The 20,042-nt window shown below is 46.5% G+C and overlaps 3 protein-coding genes across 4 annotated transcripts; 2 read left to right on the top strand and 1 right to left on the bottom strand.

The window, feature by feature from the left end:
• The first annotated feature begins 668 nt into the window (after positions 1 to 668).
• On the top strand, positions 669 to 6,795 carry nkpd1 (NTPase, KAP family P-loop domain containing 1). Its single transcript, XM_015340879.2, has 6 exons — positions 669 to 841; positions 1,324 to 1,445; positions 2,040 to 2,106; positions 2,880 to 3,008; positions 3,784 to 5,567; positions 6,489 to 6,795. Exons 3-6 carry the CDS (start codon positions 2,094 to 2,096, stop codon positions 6,750 to 6,752), a joined length of 2,190 nt encoding a protein of 729 aa, XP_015196365.2. The 5' UTR covers positions 669 to 841; positions 1,324 to 1,445; positions 2,040 to 2,093; the 3' UTR covers positions 6,753 to 6,795.
• Positions 6,796 to 8,849: 2,054 nt separating this feature from the next.
• On the bottom strand, positions 8,850 to 13,923 carry bloc1s3 (biogenesis of lysosomal organelles complex-1, subunit 3). The gene is made up of 2 exons (XM_006627650.3): positions 13,845 to 13,923; positions 8,850 to 13,190 (listed from the first exon to the last, which is right to left on the bottom strand). Exon 2 carries the CDS (start codon positions 13,173 to 13,175, stop codon positions 12,582 to 12,584), a length of 594 nt encoding a protein of 197 aa, XP_006627713.1. The 5' UTR covers positions 13,176 to 13,190; positions 13,845 to 13,923; the 3' UTR covers positions 8,850 to 12,581.
• Positions 13,924 to 13,962: 39 nt separating this feature from the next.
• Positions 13,963 to 20,024, top strand: LOC107076653 (uncharacterized). Of its 2 annotated transcripts, none has more exons than XM_015340999.2 (4): positions 13,963 to 14,044; positions 15,639 to 16,152; positions 17,161 to 17,418; positions 18,118 to 20,024. In XM_015340999.2, exons 2-4 carry the CDS (start codon positions 15,744 to 15,746, stop codon positions 18,636 to 18,638), a joined length of 1,188 nt encoding a protein of 395 aa, XP_015196485.1. In that variant the 5' UTR covers positions 13,963 to 14,044; positions 15,639 to 15,743; the 3' UTR covers positions 18,639 to 20,024. The 2 variants fall into 2 exon arrangements, with proteins under 2 accessions (XP_015196485.1, XP_015196484.1); XM_015340998.2 differs by having other exon boundaries at positions 13,981 to 14,082.
• The last annotated feature ends 18 nt before the right edge of the window (positions 20,025 to 20,042 follow it).

The raw sequence follows: 20,042 nt of genomic DNA, 5'->3' as shown, positions 1-20,042 counted from the left end.
TGATTTAAATAAGCGTGTGTGTCGAGGTGGACATATACTTCAGTGTTCTCTCTCTCTCTCCCCTCTAGATGTAAAACACCCATTTCCTTTTCACAGATCCCTGAAATCCCAGCATATGATGGGGCAATGCATGGTGTCTGTAAGCTGGATATGTTGACTCCATCTGAATGGTCAAGTCAGCCACCCACTGCACAATGTCCCACCACCCCTTAGCCCCCAAATAAAAATATATTACCACTAACCCATGCTTCTTAACCCCTCTGTGTGATCCCAGTTATAATATTGTAACACTTCGGGGGTTCACATGGGCGCCCTCACCACTGCCACATCAGGTCGGCCCTCCACCGTCGGGGACTCAAACCCAGGCCTCCGGCATCACTCAGCAGGGACCCAGCCTCTTGAGCCAAAGGGAAGTCTCCCTTCAGCCTGGCGGCTGCGGTCCCTGCCATCCACAGGGAAGGGCGGTGACGTCACCGCTCTGGTAAGCCGGCTCTCACAATCAATGGAGGCCGTATGCCTTACAATATGCATCAGTGACAATGTATACTGGGAAGCACAGTGGCACAGCGAACAGTGCAGCCTCACATGACACTGTGCCCGGATTTCCTCCCACACTCCAAAGACATGCAAGAAGGTTAATTGGCATCTGAGAAAATTGTCCCGTGTGTGTGTGTGTGTGTGTCAGTGTGTCAGTGTGTGCCCTGCAATGGACTGGCGACCTGTCCAGGGTGAACCTCACTTTCCCCATTGCTTGAGGCTCCGGCTGCCCCGATGACGAGGTTGGGAAAATGGGTGGATGGACAATGTATTCCATATTTGGATCCGCTGTCACTCGGACTGGGTAAGTGGTCATACTTAAGCAGGATCTGTAGCTGAGAGATACAATGAGAAAGCGCTAGTAAGAGGTCTAGCGCAGCTGGCAAGTTCACCATACCGTACAAAAAGCCATGTCATTTGGACACTGACCATGTGGCAACCCTCCATGCACTGGAACTGGAGTTTCTGTACATTTGTAAGCTCTTGTGAGAGGCTGCACTCGTAGTAAATGGATAGAATCCAGCCTAAAAGCTTGTTTCCTTTATCCCAGGACAAGGATGCCCCAGACTGTGCCAGCTTTTTAATTCGCCCATCGCCATCTTGCATCTTGTATTATTTCTGATTCAACTAGAATATTCTCAAGGTCGTTCCAATACTTAAATGTTGGTTCATCTATCATAAAAGAGTCATAAAAGGAGTAAATTAGATTATTCAGAAGTCATTCCCCGGTTTGCCATTATTGGTGGAATATAGAAGGTTTATGACTGTTTGGTCTTTTTATTGCAGCGCCACACCTGCTTGTCCAAAGTTCTGTGAATGAAGCCTGTTGAGCTCAGGGTTGTTTCAGATCACTCAGGCTTTGGTTTTCCTCCACTGAAACGTGGCTCCTGTTTCCTGCGGTACTTCAGGTAATTCTGAACTCGTAAGAGATTTTTGGGTGCATGTCATAGCCTTTAGGAAGGGAGTACTTTAGAAGGGAATTCCATCACCGTCTACATGTTTTTCTTCCAGAAAACAAAATGATCTGCCTAGACTTCGGTCCTTTCTTTCGCCTCATGTTGCTGAATCCCAGCAGACCTTGAGGAGAGAATCAATTCAAAATTGATCCTGGATATAAAATGAATTTGTTTGAGTAGGGAGCTGCGTCAGCATGCATTGGCTACAGATAAACATTTATTCCCTGCGGAAAGGAAAAAAAAAGAGACACAGTGTTTCAGCTGTGGAGTCTTCTTCAGGTGTAAGTAAGACTCATACCTGAAGAGGCTATACAGCCAATTTGTAGTGTTTCTTTTATTTTCTTTACCTTTCGATATGGAATGAAACTTTAAGTGGCGCATAAAAGTACGTTAGTACATTTTTACCTTTACCATAGGTTGTCTTGCAGGGTGTGGCATATATTCCTTTGTTTCGTTAAATATAATGTGATAATTTTTCTCTGTGCATTCTTGTAAGTGTTAGTACTTCTAGCTGTAACAGGGGTCTGAAGTGTATGTGCTTCGCAGGACTTCGACGGAGAAACTGGGACACTGTAAACCAGTCACACGACTGCCCTGAGAATGAATACTAAAGGTATCATCTTGCACTATTCCATCATGTAACCCTAATTCGGTTCTTCTGGTAACACAAACACTTTGTGAGCACACACTAGGCACAGATGGTGAATACCTATTGCTACTGTACTTAGATAATAAAAAGAGTGTATTAGCTATTGTGTTAATTAGCTTTCCTAGCTACAAGCCTGGAAATGAAATTTCACCTACCGTTCTTACAAGTCTCTTGCAAGTCAGAAAATTGTGCTTCTTTCACTTTCCTTTTTCTGAAACATTCTTGAAACCGCTGAAGTGTTGTAGTAACTGCATCTACCTCCAGTGTTTGAATACTGACACACCTGTCCCCGATTGGATCGCTGTGATGTTATGTTGTTGTGTGTGTGGTTTTTTTTTTAAAATAACTAGTTTTTAACAACCAGTAGTAGTTTTCTGGTTGACAATCTGTGGGACAATCCCACATGTTAAGAAGGTGTTCTTCTCCGTGATTACTATAGACATGGAATGCACATTTTTTGTGTTTAGTTTGTGTGTGTAAGGCGATTATTCCCCTAATACATTTGTGAACAAAAAGAATCTAAGATTTCAAGTGGAGTTACTCTGTGTGTAACTGGCCATAATCTTTGTCTGTAGCTGGTGATAAATCTTTAAAAAGCGCCCATTCTGGCACTGCACGATTTGGATTTGACCCCCTGGTTGAAATGTTGCGCTCATCGTCGGCGCAGTGAGGCAGATGTTTTTATTCTCCATGCAGTTTCAGGAGGCTGTGTTCTCATTTCTGTCTTGTACCCGCAGGTCAGCTTTCAGATGCAGTCTATGCCTACAGCCTCTCCCAGGCCCTGACAAAAGTGGCTCCCCCTGCGACTATAGGCCTGTACTCGTCCTGTCGAACCCGCCTCCGCCTGCTCAGGAGAAGTATTGAAAGTGCGTCCCCTTGTTAGCCAGGGCCTTCCTGTTCCATCAGGCTTCTCAGTTAAGGGCGTGCAGGACCACTCAAGACTCCTAACTGGCACTTTCTGACTCAGCTGTCAGTTACTTTTATAATTTAATTGCACCCCTAATGCTCAACTATGTTTAATTAAAAAGGTCTAATTAAATTATTTCGATTTAGAGCTAAAAACCTAACAGGAATGATTTGGTAACTTACTGTTACTAAGCACAAAGACCCAGACCTGTTACAGTCACTTCAAGCCAAAACATGTTAACGTGGATCATCCTTGTTTGCGTTGTCAAGTTCTGTGTTGATAGATGAATTGTCGGACTTATAATTCAGGAAGATTGTAAATGAATTTTCTTTAAAATCTCAAAATGTGTGGCAGACAATAAGTCCTCAAAACTTCCGCCTCATGTCCTTCTGCATGCTTGTGCATCACCTGCTTTCTTAATAGAAACTCTGCTTTTGTCTTCTGCTTAAAAAAATATTTCTCTGATACTGGAAAGTACTGTTTCCATCAGTATCCCTGAAGACCTCAAGTTATAGTTAATTAATCTTAGGCAGTGGAAGAGCTCTAGTAACTGTTGCCTGCTGCATTGTCAGAGCTGTGCAGATTCATGCTGCCAATAAACTGAATTGCTGCTGTTCTGGAGTTGGCATGGCAAGTCATAAATGGGACTGGTGTCCAATGAGATAGAACAAAGCCTTTGCTTGATGTCTGCTAATGCACCTCAAATGATGATATGGCTTTTATCTTCCGCGTAGCTCACGTGAACAAAGAAGCCAAGAAGAGAGAGCAGGACTATAGGGCACAACCCCCACCGAGATCGCATCAGCCCTCCATCCAAAGTCTGCTGAATGTTTTGGTGAAGATGATTTTCTATTGGCCTGTGTGGACCACGGCGCACCAGCAGAGGAAGAATGTCCGTTATATCTTTGTGGAGTTCAGCGCCTGGCACTTTGCAGGGAGTGACCTGCTGTGGGCAGGGCTGGCAATCAGACTCTGTGAAGCTTTCCAGAAGAGCTTTGGGAGGCTGGTCCTCAGTGTGTATCGTGTAGCTCAACACACAGAAAATGTAAGAAGGAAGGTCATCCAGGAGAGTGTGGGAGAGTGGAGAGCTAAAAGGGTCTGCTGCGTTCCTCTCTGGTTGGTTTGCCTTGCTGTGCTCTCTGGGGTCATCGCGTTACTTGGTCTCATGTTAGTGGTCGGGTTGCCCGCTGGGAAACCAGGGGAAGATGGTATTGCCGTGGTAGAGTCTCTCGCCATCGCCACACTGGGGCTCCCAGCCGCAGGCGCCATCCGCTTCACCATTCTGCTGGGGAAGAACCTCATGTTTAACCAGGACATCAACATCAGGAAGGCGATGGACAGCTCCAAAATGAGCAGCCAGCTGGGCTTCATGAACGAAGTGAAGAAGGAGATGGAGGTCCTCTCCAGCTTCATCCGTTTCATGGAAGTCTATGAGAGGAGGAAGATCCGCGTGGTCCTGCAGATCACCAACCTGGAGCGGTGCACTCCGGAGAAAATCGTGGGGGTCTTAGACGCCCTAAACATCTTACTTTCCGATGAGGAAAGCCCATTCATTTCCCTGCTGGCTGTCAATCCTCGGATCATTGTGAAGTGTGTGGAAAGTGCTGGCTGCTATCACAGCTCGGAGGAGAATGGCTACGCGTTCCTAAATCGCATTGTGACTTTGCCCTTCACCGTACCTGAACTCTGCGACACTTCCAAACTGAACGTTTTTAAAAATCTCGTCAGGGGCCAGTCAGACAACCCGGAAGATTGCATTCCGGATGAGAATGAAAGAATGGAAATTAGTATAGCAGAAACTCCATGCCCCAAGGATGACTCGTCTGTAGAAAGTGGCTCGCAAAATGAACTCCAGAATCTTTTGAGCAGTAGCACTTCGCAATGTGACAAATACCACATTGATGCTGACAGGTTGGAGATGATTGAAAGTGTCTTTGAGAAAGCTATGAATGCCATCTGCAATAAGAGAAGCCTTTGTGAATGCATCGGGGATAATAGCATAAGCATGAGGAGAATAATCAACTCCGTTAGGGTGTCGGCCACCATTATGGTGGCAGTAGAAGCCGAGCTGTCTTCTCCAGACACCATTGCAGCCTGGGTGGTCCTGGCAAACCAGTGGCCTTGTCGCCTGAGCTGGATCTTGCAGTGCGTGGAGGATGACGAGCAGAGAGCAGAGATTGACCAGGGCGGGGGCATCGACGACGGCAAGACGCTGTGGGAGGTCTTCAGCGAGTCACGGATCGAGCTGCACATGATCCGAAAGGAGATCGCCAGCCTCCTGGAGCAGGACGGAGACCCCGAGCTGTTTGAGAGGTTTCTCAAGGTCGACTTCCCCCTCACCATCAGGGTCGCTAACAAGTTCAGGTGTTTCACCGTCAACCTCGACCATTCCATCAGGAAGGAGCTGGCCATCTATCGAGGGAGCGCCAGCCTGAAGGATACCATGAAGAAGACGGGCCACGCCCCTCTGCCACTGAGATCGGTGCTGAAGATGGACATGGACGATGTGTGCAAAGAGGTAAATAGCAAAACCTCTCACAGACACAGCCGACATAGAGGGGACAAACTATAGACATATAACATACCATTCGCTTTTTATCCAAACAGTAATTTCTGAATCCTTAGTTCTGATACCAGTTTTCATTCTAAAACTCCTCTGAGTCTTATTAGTTGGTCCGAATGATGAAGGCTGGGATTCCGATATTCATGCACAGAAACTACGAATAAGGCATTTCACATCTAGCCTGTGTAAAGGGCTGATTACATACAGAATTTATTGCTGTAGATGACAACCCTACGTGTGTAACAGGTCCACTAGCACATGAAGATTCTGTTATCACTCTGTGGGATTTGCAAGAACATCTGAGACCCCTGTGGCAGGGGTCTGGCCTTTTGACGGCGTGTGTACCACTCTAGTCCGGGCTGTGCAGGTTGGATGGTGGAAGGTACCTGGTACAGTCATTTGAAACAGGAGTCTGACCGTACATACTGCACGTATAATTTACACCAAATGCAGACCCGTGTCAGAATATAATCATGACACTTTGTACAAAGATAAGGCGAATACAACATTGTATTATGGCCTGATGCACATTCAGGCTTGAGTCAATCATAGGTGAGATTTGCTTTTACATTTGGGGCCCAATGTGAGTATGTGACATAAGGGGTCTTTCCTTATTTATCAGCTGTCCGCGTAACTTAAATTTACAGATGATGTGACATCAAATAGTTATTTACCTAGTATTTTTTGCTGCTATTACTTATGTATTTAAACAGTTAATAAAAAAAAAGCCTTTAGGAAGGGTAGATCGAATGGATTTATTTCATCTAACTACACAGTTTTAATTTTTCAGATCCATGCACTAATACTCCATTCGAAGGTGGCAGAGACTGCATATTAGGGCCATGATGAATGTGTTTCTGCTTTTGTTTTTTCCAGATAAAAAAACTAAACCTCCATGATTCCTATGCTGAGACCATCAAGCAGAATAAGTTGGACGGCGAGGCGCTGATCTACAGCAACAATAGCGAGATCAAGGAAGTGTTGCGTATGTCTCTGGGAGAGTGGACTGTTTTCAGCATTCACTTCTTGGGTGTGAAACCACCGCCTGTGTCCGCAACTACCGACAGTGTCACACCGCTGGGCCATCAACTGTCACGCCCTCTGCAGCCAGAGGGCGCTCCTTCTCTGTCCTGTCCCTAGTTTCCGGTCTGCTGTCCTTCCTGTCCCTCTCTTTCCCTTGAGCTATATACAGTGCCTTGCGAAAGTATTCGGCCCCCTTGAACTTTTCAACCTTTTGCCACATTTCAGGCTTCAAACATAAAGATATAAATTTTTTATTTTATGTGAAGAATCACCAACAAGTGGGACACAATTGTGAAGTGGAACGAAATCTAATGGATTTTTGAAACTTTTTTAACTAATAAAAAAATGAAAAGTGGGGCGTGCAAAATTATTCGGCCCCCTTGCGTTAATACTTTGTAGAGCCACCTTTTGCTGCGATTACAGCTGCAAGTCGCTTGGGGTATGTCTCTATCAGTTTTGCACATCGAGAGACTGAAATTCTTGCCCATTCTTCCTTGCAAAACAGCTCGAGCTCAGTGAGGTTGGATGGAGAGCGTTTGTGAACAGCAGTTTTCAGCTCTTTCCACAAATTCTCGATTGGATTCAGGTCTGGACTTTGACTTGGCCATTCAAACACCTGGATACGTTTATTTGTGAACCATTCCTTTGTAGATTTTGCTGTATGTTTGGGATCATTGTCTTGTTGGAAGATAAATCTCCGTCCCAGTTTCAGGTCTTTTGCAGACTCCAACAGGTTTTCATCCAGAGTGGTCCTGTATTTGGCTGCATCCATCTTCCCCTCAATTTTAACCATCTTCCCTGTCCCTGCTGAAGAAAAGCAGGCCCAAACCATGATGCTGCCACCACCATGTTTGACAGTGGGGATGGTGTGTTGAGGGTGATGAGCTGTGTTGCTTTTACGCCAAACATATCGTTTTGCATTGTGGCCAAAAAGTTCGATTTTGGTTTCATCTGACCAGAGCACCTTCTTCCACATGTTTGGGGTGTCTCCCAGGTGGATTGTGGCAAACTTTAGACAAGACTTTTTATGGATATCTTTGAGAAATGGCTTTCTTCTTGCCACTCTTCCATAAAGGCCAGATTTGTGCAGTGTAAGACTGATTGTTGTCCTATGGACAGACTTTCCCACCTCAGCTGTAGTTCTCTGCAGTTCATCCAGAGTAATCATGGGCCTCTTGGCTGCATCTCTGATCAGTCTTCTCCTTGTCTGAGCTGAAAGTTTAGAGGGACGGCCAGGTCTTGGTAGATTTGCAGTGGTCTGATACTCCTTCCATTTCAAGATGATCGCTTGCACAGTGCTCCTTGGGATGTTTGAAGCTTTGGAAATCTTTTTGTATCCAAATCCGGCTTTAAACTTCTCCACAACAGTATTACGGACCTGCCTGGTGTGTTCCTTGGTCTTCATGATGCTCTCTGCGCTTTCAACAGAACCTTGAGACTATCACAGAGCAGGTGCATTTATACAGAGACTTGATTACACACAGGTGGATTCTATTTATCACTATCAGTCATTTAAGACAACATTGGATCATTCAGAGATCCTCGCTGAACTTCTGGAGTGAGTTTGCTGCACTGAAAGTAAAGGGGCCGAATAATTTTGCACGCCCCACTTTTCATTTTTTTATTAGTTAAAAAAGTTTCAAAAATCCAATAGATTTCGTTCCACTTCACAATTGTGTCCCACTTGTTGGTGATTCTTCACATAAAATAAAAAAATTATATCTTTATGTTTGAAGCCTGAAATGTGGCAAAAGGTTGAAAAGTTCAAGGGGGCCGAATACTTTCGCAAGGCACTGTATTTCCGGGTCTTGCACTCTGTCCTCGCTCAGTATTGACGTTCGGATGTCTTGAGACCCGCCTAGCACCAGGGCGCCCCACGTCCGCTCCCTGAGGGCATAGGTTTCTATACGGCATTCCTGAACTCTTTGCACTAATGAGCCCGGGCCTTTTTCCCGTCTCGCCGCTACGCATACGGGTCTTTTTCTGCTCTCCTGCTCCCCACGGTTAGTCCCTTTGGACGTCCGTGACAATCAACCTAAATTCCCGGTTAGTTCCAAGGAGAATCTGCCTGGGCAACACAGCGCAAGCACACTGAAACTGCATTCATCCACTGACATTGCAGTATAAGAGGTAAACGACACCAAAATGAGAATAATGAATGTGCAAGCAAACGAGATTGAAATTGTGCAAAGCAACAAATGTCATACACAGGTGGTAAATACGGACAAACAGTTTAATAAATACAAGCATTGTCTCTTAGATTTATATTTTAAATCCAAGCATGCCCAAAATTGAAATGGGATTTTTTTTTGAGGGGGGACAGGGCTGACATAAAAATGGTCAATCTGAGGCCTCCCAATTGAATACTCAGGAGTTTAAACTGTATAGTTTCGGTCCTTCCCCCTGACCTCGCCTGCCAGTGTCAGGGAGATTGGCGCTCATCCATTTGATTGATTTCATGAGAATCAGCCATAAAATGATCGATCGCTGTGTCTGGCCACAGATGAAATTTGATTAGTGCTTTGAACTGCCATTTTTTTTTATTTAAAGAGAAAAAAAAAGCTCAGTGCTTATGTGCTCACACAAACTGCAGTCCACATCACACTCAGTTGGGTCTCTTGGAAATTGTTTTTCTGTCAAAATCGCATGAAACATTGCGACAGTCCAAAGCATTTACAGGCTGTATTACTTGGTGTTGTCCTGGGCAAGTTGTTGAGCTGCAATATGCTTATATTGAATGCAACATTTCACTCCATAAAATTTTGAACCTGAAATTAACTAAGCTTTTTTTAATAAAAAGTTGTCTTTTTCAGTCTTCCAGTATACTCACAAGCTCCAGTTTACATTTTTTCATGTTCCCTTGTTATTCTGACCATATGCCTCTCCATTAATCATTTCTGTAGTTTCTCAGTTTTGCACCTGGGCTTCAGTTTTATGTGGCAGTACTTATATATACATACTACTAAAAATTACTAATAAAGGAATTTACTAGTAATTGCAGATGAGTCTACCTTCAGTGGCAATTACAGTTGCATGTCAAGGTGTCGATTCCAATAAGTGTTTGCAGGTGTCTGCAGAGATATGGTACTTCTCTGCCCACAGTAGCTGCCCAAATCCTGCATGTGATCTGATTAATAGCGAGCTGCATCCGATACAGTGTTCTGGAATGTATCACATGTGCCCAGCAGTGGCGGAGCTCCAGCGGTGACTGCAGTAACACAGTCTGTATTAGCCAGGTCTGCTGTTGCCTTCAGCAATGCACCGAAGGTCTTCCTTCCCATCTCACATCACACTGAGGAAAAGGCCTGGTCCGCTATACCTTTACAGTCCTCTGGAAACATGAGTCATGCCCACTGCAAAAGTGGCAGCAGCTTGCAGGAACAGATGGCAACTCAATCACTGCCAGATTTCGAAGCCTCATCTGAGCACGGTAACAAAGCAGTCTATTCACAAGCTTCACCTGTGCGCATTACACTCTCAAGGATTACTTAGCATTTCAATGTAATCTATGAGTTCAGACAGTATTAGGTACTCTCAAAAATGTTACTGATTTAGTCAATTTGGGGTTTGGGGTACTTCGGGTACAATTCGGGGTACTGTTTTGGAAAAAAAAACTTTGGCGCACTCTGAAAAATATTCACAGATTGAAACTGATTTCATGCTCTGGGAGACAATAGAACTGAAGAGAAAAATAAAGATGAGTATTTGTTAAAACATACATATAAAACAAGACCAGACTAAAATTTTTAAAGACAAAATGATGCATTTCTGCTTGCTGGGACAGGCTCCAGCTCCCCTGCGACCTTGAACTGGATGAAGCCGTTCGAAAAAAGCTGGATGGACGCTGCATTTCCAATGACCCCAGCACAAACACATCCTGTTCCTCTGCCGAGGAAAGTCCCTCCCCTTGTCCTGTGCTCTTCTCCGCAAGATGAAGCCTCAGGAAGCTGGGCTTGAATAAAACCTGTTTACTGCAAACAGGAGTCGAAGCTTAAAGGGTGACTAACCGAGGTCATTTTTTTGGCATGTCCCAGAGTGCTGGTGAAAACATTTGAGAAAATCAATTATGAATAAGCCTTCCCTTCCTCTGACTCCATTCAGAATGGGCTTTAGTCTTCCGATCTCCTTTTATCCAGCTATTCTGGAGAAAGGCTACGCCTGTCATCACAAATGTGTTCCTCTGGCTGCTGGAGACTGCGGTGGGCACATACTGCACAGCACATATGGCCGACCTGACTGGTTTGTCCCCTGTCAGCCAGTTGCATGATGTGTGGAAAACCTGTCGTCTTCACACTGGGTCCATCTGGCTGGTAGTGTGCTGGGGACAGGAGTGAATAGAATTCCCATAATGCACTTTTTAGAACAGGAGTGGGGGTATTTATTTTCAAATTCTAACCAGTAGTGAGTCTTTTATTGCCAAATCCTCATTTACTCACAAAAACACCTCGACAGCAGAAGCGCAGTTTGCAATCATGAAAACAACAGCAACAGAAAGCCAGTGTACAATACCCACTGCAGACCTCCCAGCTTCCTACACCACCTGGCAGTCAGAGCAGCGTCGGCCCCATCAGAACACGATTAGAGCATACCCATCTTTTCTGACCAGGTAGGAACATGGCTTTTTTTATAGGAAAATATTCATTGTATACCATAAAGCTCTTAGGCCTCAGCTTTACTGTCGTTCTGTTTAGCTCCTCTTGGAAAAGAGCCACCACCTTCACAAAAAACACACCTCCTTACAGCACCCTCCTGGTCTTTCACTTAACTGCCTCTTTGTGTTTTCTACTGTTCTCAAGACCCTTGATTCTAATAACTGTTATCTCCTGTCATTTTTTTCTTACTGTAAAGCACCTCGAGAAGCTACTTTAAAAGGCTCTACATAAAAGTTTTTTTCCTATTATTATATTATAACCAGGGCTCACTGTATCCTTGGGAAGAACAGTATGAATGTGTCCTTGCACACTTTGCCATGGAATTAACTCACTGGAAAGGTGTGTTCTTGTGTCATTTTACTCTGTCACTACTGTTGAGCTAATTGGTTGACAGCCCAAACCACAGTAACATCACAATCCAAAGCAGAGGAAGTTGTGATCTAATATTACAATCTAATATCTAATTTTACGTCTCATCCGAAGGTCCTGACTCTCTGTGGTCATTAAAAATCCCAGGGCGTTTCTCGTAAAGAGTAGGGGTGTAAACCCAGCGTCCTGGCCAAATTTCCCATTGGCCCTTACCATTCATGGCTTCCTAATAATCCCCATCTATGAATTGGTTTCATCAATCTGCTCACCTCCCTACTGATAGCTGATGTGTGGTGAGTGTTCTGGTGCACTATGGCTGTCGTTGCATCATCCAGGTGGATGCTGCACATTGGTGGTGGTGGAGGGGATCCCCATTACCTGTAAAGCGCTTTGAGTGGAGTGTCCAGAAAAGCGCTATGTGAATGTAAGCAATTTTTATTATTATTAATATGGCTTATCCCTCTTTCTCCCTGCATAAGGGTGGAATGGAAGCAGTTGTGTGACAAAGTGAAAAACACTACCTTAACTCTTTGTGATTTTCTGAGGCATGACACAGGGCTTCAAGCACAGACATACTGTGCCAAAGTGACTGTAGACTGGGTCATACAAAGACACGTCTGGAACAATGTAGCCTTTCTCCCACTATCCTGGATAATTTATACTGGAATTTAGATCATTGTAAATTGTACAGAGGAAAGTACAACTATGCCCGCAGAGTTGAAGTACTTTTACTAATACAAACTCTAGATGACTGTGCAATATCTTTTAGTCACTTTCTCATTTCAAGTTTTATTCACAGCATGATCCTGCAAAGCACGACAATGCTGTCCGTTCTGTAATACCGTCACAAGAAGAGGGAGCCGGGAGCCGGGGGCCAGTGTGCAGTGTGTGCGTGTGGCTCGCTGCAGCGTTAATGGCACTGAAGTCAGCACTCCTTAAGTCCGAGCTGGGGAGTGCTTATTCTGATGTCGGGTAGCAGGTTACAACTCGTGATGATGTCGATCTTTTCCGACACGGACTTCAGGTCCTCCAGGACAAGGCGGATGCTGTGCGAGGCGTTGATGATGCCGTTCTGGGAATTGTTCAGGTGAGCAGTGGCCAGGCGAATCTCTTTGGTGGCGTTCTGGTACACCTGCCTCACCGTCTGGGTCACGTCGCCGCACAGGCGGGCGTTGCTCTCCTGCAGTTTCTGCTGCAGTAACGTGCTGTAGCGCCCGCCCTGCCGCAGCCTGAGCACCGGTTTCTCCTCCGCGGCCGAAACCGGACTGTCGGGGGGGTTTCTGATCACTATCAGCGGGGGCAGGTCCTTCTGCACGTCCTCGGTGGCCGCCCGCACCTCGATGGGTCTCGTCGCGCCCCCGGCCTCGTCCTCGCTGTCCGTTTCCGAAGCCTCGCCGAGCACTTTAACCCCGGCCGCGACGGGGTAGGAGGAAGACAGGGAGGTAATGTAAGCCTCTTCGTCCGAGTCCGTCTCAGAAGCCTCGCCCTGCACGACCGTCTGGTATTTGTTACTGGCCATTACCTCTGCCTGCACCTGGTAGTATGCAAACATACAGTATATAAACAGCGTCGAGAGGTTCACACAGAACTGTCACCAGAGCAGAAAGAAGCTGCAATGCCACAGCGCGCTGCGTTCCAGCCGAGTGGCGCGTTACTGTACCATGTTTTAACTAGCAGTCAGTGGTGATGGCGCTTCCCGTGTTTCCTCACCAAAATAATCTATTTGCATTGAAACTCTAGTGACGAGCAAGAGGAGGTAGCAGAATCCGAGCTCTGTTGCCTGATGCATAATACAAAAAGGCAATGTCGGTTTAAGTTTTTACGCACCGGCCCTTCCTCTGGAAATGAACAGAATGCCTTCAATCAATATCCTAAAACAGCGACATGCTAGTCGTGGGTGCCAATTAAAAGAGACTTTTAAAGATGCAATGCTTCTGGAGATTCGCATTTGCAAACGCTACGTGTTTCCAGTATTTGCGCTTAGTGCAAATGCGAAGCACCTTTTAAAAGTTTGATTTCAACTGCAAGCCTGCTGTATCGTCACCAACTGCTAACTTTCAAAATGCCCTATTTCAGATCTAGCGGTAGGAACTATTTAAGAAGGCTGAAAGAATCCAAGCTTACAAAATATCGAAAACATAAATAAAGCAAGCTTAAAATAAAAAAAATGTATCTGTAGGTACTATACCTTTTTCTTCAGAGCTACAGCTGAGCGGAATCACATGAAATGGGAGCCACCCACGTGACGTCGCATGGTCACAGCGGTGCCTCAGTAGCCAATCAAAGGGCGTAGGAGGGAGCACGTGGGGGAGGTGTAAACAAACTCCTGTCATATGACCAGAGCGTGAACATGAAGCTACCTTGACGCAGACGAAACCTAGACGCTGCGTAAGTTCCAGTGAAGGGATGAAGTATTATTTATAACTGTAAGCGTTTTCACTTTCTTAACCACTAAAAAGCAATACGGAGAGAGGAGGCCCTTTAATGCTGTGTTTTGTGCATGTATTTTTTTTTTCCATGGCTACGTTATAAACACCTATTCTATATTTATCTAATACGGTCACTGGAGCGTTTTACGTCTTGACAGTTCAGTTAAATATAACATTAGGAAAAAATGATCATGTATCGTGAGTTTGTATTTGTATGGAAACCAAAACTGTAATGTGTTTTATGATGAAGAATGCCCACATCTAGCGAAGAGATAATCTTAGGAAGGTTGTGTTCGGGGTCAGTTTTTTCTATGCGTGATTTTATCGCCATAACTGGAATATGGGATATATTTAATTGGCCTGACATTATTAGTGTATTGCCATCTGAATGATTGAGGTCTAACTTTCCGGAAGGGTAACCGAGCACTAAATTAGGCAGCATAAGGAACAGAGTGTTTTTGTAATTGCACAGTCGTGCCTGCCTGTACACTATGCAGGTGAGCGTATTTCTAAAATTTGATATTAATTCTAAATCCTTAAACATAACGATAGGGTAAGTATGGACATTTCTGAATCAACGTGCGGGTCATAAGCATTACCTTTAATTGAGCTGACTAGATATGTACCTGGATAAACTGTAGAAATGTTGCCTCAAGCTCATAATTATTCTTTGTTCACTGCATACACGTTCTTCAGCAGTGCTGCAATTAACATAGCCTGCTCTGCTGTGTAGTATCTATGTAGTATTGCTGATGTGTGACTCAGCCTGCAACTCTGTTTGACTTTACTCCTGCACAGTCTCCTTTACCGAATCTTGTTGTTCTCTACACTAGAAACGGCTTTAGGTTCTAGAGCTGTTTTGCTGCTTATTTCTGTTTTGAGACGGCTTATTGTGTGTAAAAACTGTGGCGTGTGAGATGTCTCTTTTGATGTCGGCAACGCATGCAGTAACTCAGGCAAACTGTGCTGTTAAATGATCTGACGAAACCCCTAGAGTTCGGACGCCTTGTGCCGATAATGCTATAAATAATGAAAGCGCCTTCACGTCCTGTAACTCTGCCTGCCTTCTGTCTTACCTCTCAAATTGCACAGGAGCATCAGAAGCCTGTTGTTCGTCACTCGCAGGACAGCGGGCTTAGCCTTTCGTTTGGAAGAGACTTTGGGAAGTCCACTCGCCCCGTGGTAGCTCCCCTGCGCTTTTGGGGAAGCGCTACCGCTCGGCCTTGTCTGTTTGTCTTGTCTGTGAAAATAAAAGCAGCAGGTGTTAAAGGCATTGCACTGCAGTTGCAGGTTAAAAAAAAGGGGGGGGGGGGGCAGGATTGGTCCTCTGCCTGTTCACACGATCGCTTCAGCCAGCATCACATCAGGAGAAGGTGACGGTAGCGCAGTGTATTGCTTTCCATGTTCTCTGCTGTAGGGAACATGGTGGGAAAAGGTGTGAGGTCTGCTCTGCAGAGGTAATAGAGTGCAGGTAGAGGACCCTCGAGCTCAGTGCAGATGGGAGACAGAGAGCAAGGCGCACCTCACCAGGCCTGTTTCTGTTTGCATTGAAGCCCACCCGGCCCCCGCTGCCCAGAGGGCTTGCTTGCGGAGGCGACGACCGGAGGAGGAGGAGGAGAAGGAGGGTGGGCAGGCTGGCGGGCGGGAGAGTGGAGACCATGGACCTGAGCGAGAGGAGGCCCAACAAGTGGTGGACCGAGACGGACACCTTCACCATGCTGGCCCTCATCGAGGAGCTGGACCTCGTGCGCGAGCTGGACAAGAAGCGCCAGCGCAACGACTCGCACTTCCGCCGCCTGCGCCACAGCCTGGCCAAGCGCAACATCCACTTCACCGTCAACCAGATCCGCAACCGCTGGAAGAGCCTCAAGCACAAGTACCGCAAGATCAAGACGGCCGGCTACCGCAGCGCCGCCGCCAGGCTCTCGGCCATCGAGTCCTTCCGCTACTTCAAGAAGCTGGACCGCATGCTGGCCAGGAGGCCCAAGGGGCCCGGCCAGCTGGACGGAGTGGGGGATGGAAATCTGGTGGTGCTGTCTACGTCCGAGCTGGAGGATCACACCGACAGTACTGCCGCCTCTTCCTCTTCTGACCAACCCGACCCCCTCTGGCCATCCAAAATTCGCAACACCGGTCCCGGCCTTCACTGTCAGCTAACTGCTCCCCCACTCAGAAAGGGGCAGTTTGTTCAGACTGGCTAGAGTGTCCCATAATTCCGTGCCAGGGGCGTCCACATGTGGTCTTTAAGGGCGGGGGTCCTCCAGATTTAAGCAGTTTAAGACCTGGAAAAGGTGTTGCGATTTTGGCAGATCAAATAAATGGCTAATTAAAATATTGCAATTCTGGACTACGCTTTCATCCTCAAAATAGAATTTTGAGAATCACGATTCAATATTACCATGTTCAATTCTCCTACCCTTCTAAATGATGTATTAAAGATTGGGAAGATCTTTTCCTCTTCTGTGTTGCTGCTGCTGCATCATCTGGGATTCCCCTTTCGCTCCCAGGTTTACTGCTCTGTACTAAAGTTACTCGTAAGATACTCATGAGTCGGAAATAGAGAGACTCAAAACAATATCTCAGAACCTCGACTCGGAAGCTGTGGAGTCAGGCAGTGTTGTTCTGACCCCTGTACTTCCTGTGTGTGGGCCTAAATAACTTACCTACCTCATTACCATGCAGCTGAAATCTGAGAAGCGCTTTTTGTAGAGCCATCCTTTAGCAGTGATTACCAGCTTACATTTTCCAGCTAAACATTCATGCACCCGGTTCTCCTTTTGCCCATCCAAAACTAAGCCTTGCAAAATGAAGATTTTAATATATTGACAATCTTTGAAAGCAAGGTTTTTGCATCTTTAAACCCTTTGTAGTTTTTGAGAATCAGTCTAGAAAGACCTTCTTTTGGGAAAGCAGGTCACATTGATCTTTAATTCTGCAGTTGAAAGGATAGAGTTGAAATCCATGTATCCCTCTAAAAGTTGCAGAACTGTATTCTTGAAGGTCTCTAATCCCGTGCCATGCTCAGGGCAGGGTTTCCCGATGAAGCTGTGTCTTTGGTTATCTCTGTTCTCCCAGGTGATGTTCCTCACCCCTGCTCTGCAGTCGCCTGGGAAAACTTTACCAGCAGGATGGAGGGGGACAGTGAGGATAGCAAGGAGCATCGGGGAGAGCCCACGGACTTTGCCCCTGCCCCCTGGGACACGGGAGAGGAGGTGGTGACCTTGGGGCTGTCGGGGGAGTACCTGTATCCAGTGAAAACCGAACCACACTCACTGCCTTCTGCGCATAGCCGAGATCCCACCGGAGATCCTACCTGTCCCAGAGCCTCTCCGGGTGAGTTCCAGGCCGGCTTCATGGAGATGTGCCGCCAGCCCTTGGACATTTTGTGTTCTGTGTGATTCACTGTGGTGAGTTTCGGAGAAGCATCTAAAAAAATACAGGTTCAGTTGTAAGTGTCGGGTCACCTGCATTGCACCCAGGTGGACGTGCTGATGGGTAATTTGCAGTCTTGAGGCAAACAGACTTCCAAGATGCCCATATGCCCCTGCCTGTGTTTTTGTGGAAGAATGAGATTGAATTTGTAGATAATCCAAGTCACAAATATAAAAGCTTGAACAAGTGCCAGGTGTCTGTATCGTGTAAAGCTGGACAGTTTAATGAATGGAGCTGTTTGTTTCTGATTCAGTAGTCACAGCAGGAGGGCCTTCCATATTTGCTATGAAACGCCACGGGAAATTCAGTGTGCTTTGTATCATGGGTACTTTAACTGGATTGCTCCTACCTTGTTGATCTGAAAATCTCCCCTAACTGTTCCTTTAATATGTTTTTCATGTTCTAGAGTGTATTGCAGAAAGATCTTTATGATGAAATAAGTAGAAGGGTTTCACCACACGTTCCTCTAGGCTTCACAGCATTCTGCATTACTTCCTAAGCAAAACTGAAAGCTGAGTAACTTAGGCTGCTCTTCTAAAGTAACTCTAAGACTGAGGGCTTCACTGCTCCCTGCTCCTGTCTCTGTCGGTATCCCTGCAGGGACCTGTGAGGACATCAGCACTCTGATTCTGCAGCAGCTCACCATTCTCAACCACCGGCTGGGGGAGCAGCTGGCTGAGCAGAGGGCCTTTCACTGCAGCATGCTGGGGCTGATGGACCGCCAGATCGAGGTCCTGCAGCAGCTCTCCAACGCCACCCGGCCCTCCGCCAAGGAGGGAGAGAGGGAGAGGGACTCCTCCACCAGCCAGCAGGTCCACGACGCCCTGGTGCACATCCTGCGGGGCGTGGAGCAGGCCCGGGCCCAGGGCCTGGTGCCCAGCCCCTCCAAAACCCCAGAGCCCGAGTCCGCCCTCCCCTCCTGGACGGTCTCGCTCCTCGAGGTGCACCAGGGCTTGCCCCCCGCCAGCGAGAACTCGGCCGGCGCAGCGGCTCCAGCACCGCAGCCCCAGCACGAGGGCCGGCCAGACCCGCCTGGGGCCCCCCTCCCCGAGCAGCCGCCACCTTCCCCCCGCCGCGGGGTGCTGCTTAAGGGGCTCTCCATCAGCTGCCAGAACAAGTGAGCCGGAGGCCAGAGCCGGCCAGCCAGCCAGCCACACTGGGAATTCCAAGAAGCAACGCGGAGAAGAAGAAAAGCTTTCAATTGGGAAAGGGGAGAAAATTGATGCTTTTTTCGATTGTTGGGGATCATAACGTTAGTATCCAGAAATTCCTGGCCAACCTCTGTTCGTTAGTCATTCAGAAGGCTTCTCCTACTGTGGCTGCTGCCAGGCTTGGCTCGTAGGGCACTCCGAGTTTGACCTTTCCCATTCACCACCAGCACACCACAGCACGCTATGCTGACTTCAGTATCCACCTCTGCAGGATGTGATCTTCACTGGTGCTCCTGAGAGCTGGCAGACCTAGGGGGGTGTCACAGTTCTTGGCCTTTTGCCACTGAACAGCCTGTAAGGAAGGACCACATTTAACATGTTTTTTGTATGCTTCATCAGAACCGCAGAATCAGATAGTTCCTTCCTAGTTTTTGCTTTTGAAAATGGAGTAGAAGGGGTCTGAGACGTCAAAGAACTAAATCACTATGGCACAGGGGGACCCGAACTCTTCAGAAAGATATACAGATATGTCTCTTTAACTGAGAGAGTGTTGTTTTGGGCAAGAAAGAATCTGCAGACTCCTACTGAGCACCAGCACACAGACTCCCTCAGAGCCTAATGGATTGTGCACACTGTAAGTAACTCTACAGTGAAGTAACTGTCTTTCCAATCAACCCAAGCCAACAGCAGGCTGAGAGGAGGCTGTTTGTGTTAATGATGGAAACACACACTCCTCTACCAACCAGGGAACACTGAACTCGAGTCGGCTGCTTCGCAGGTCAAGTCTGTCATTCTGTTTAACCCGGATTGGATCTCTTCAGGACATATATAGCATGGCTCAACGGCGCTGCCTTGCAGAACGGAGTTGAATTTTGTTCGCAGCACAAGACCAGGGCTCATTGCACTCGGCCCAGCCCAGTGGAATCCTGTCTGGCCGTGCGACTTCTAAGCTTGAATCCCAGAGCAAGTCGAGCTAATTCACCATGTTGGGAAACCTGTTTGACCAGCTTTACAGCTAATAGTTTTTCCACTTGTTTGTGTTTTTTGCGCAACAAAGATGTTCAAGTGTTTCTTGCTCATTTTCAGTCATTATGCTGATATTTAGTTATGTTTTCTGCTGTAGGGGTACCGTGGACAATACTCTGCTTTCAGCCACAGGACTGAATTTTCTATAGTCATGAAAGGAAGTAACATCCTTAGATCCTTCCAGTGAGTGTCTTTGGCATTTCAAGAATTTCAGCACATAGTATCAAAAGCAAAAAACATGGATATTCTGTGAGCAAAGGAGAATGGAATATTAATTTAATTTGTGATGAGTTGCACCTTCCAATTTTTTTAATTAAAAGCATAAGTAGCTTTCGCGTTTCCTTGTTT

This window comes from Lepisosteus oculatus, chromosome 3, assembly GCF_040954835.1.
Source record: "Lepisosteus oculatus isolate fLepOcu1 chromosome 3, fLepOcu1.hap2, whole genome shotgun sequence".
Lineage (NCBI taxonomy): Eukaryota > Metazoa > Chordata > Actinopteri > Semionotiformes > Lepisosteidae > Lepisosteus > Lepisosteus oculatus.
This window is presented reverse-complemented; position numbering and strand designations above follow the sequence as displayed.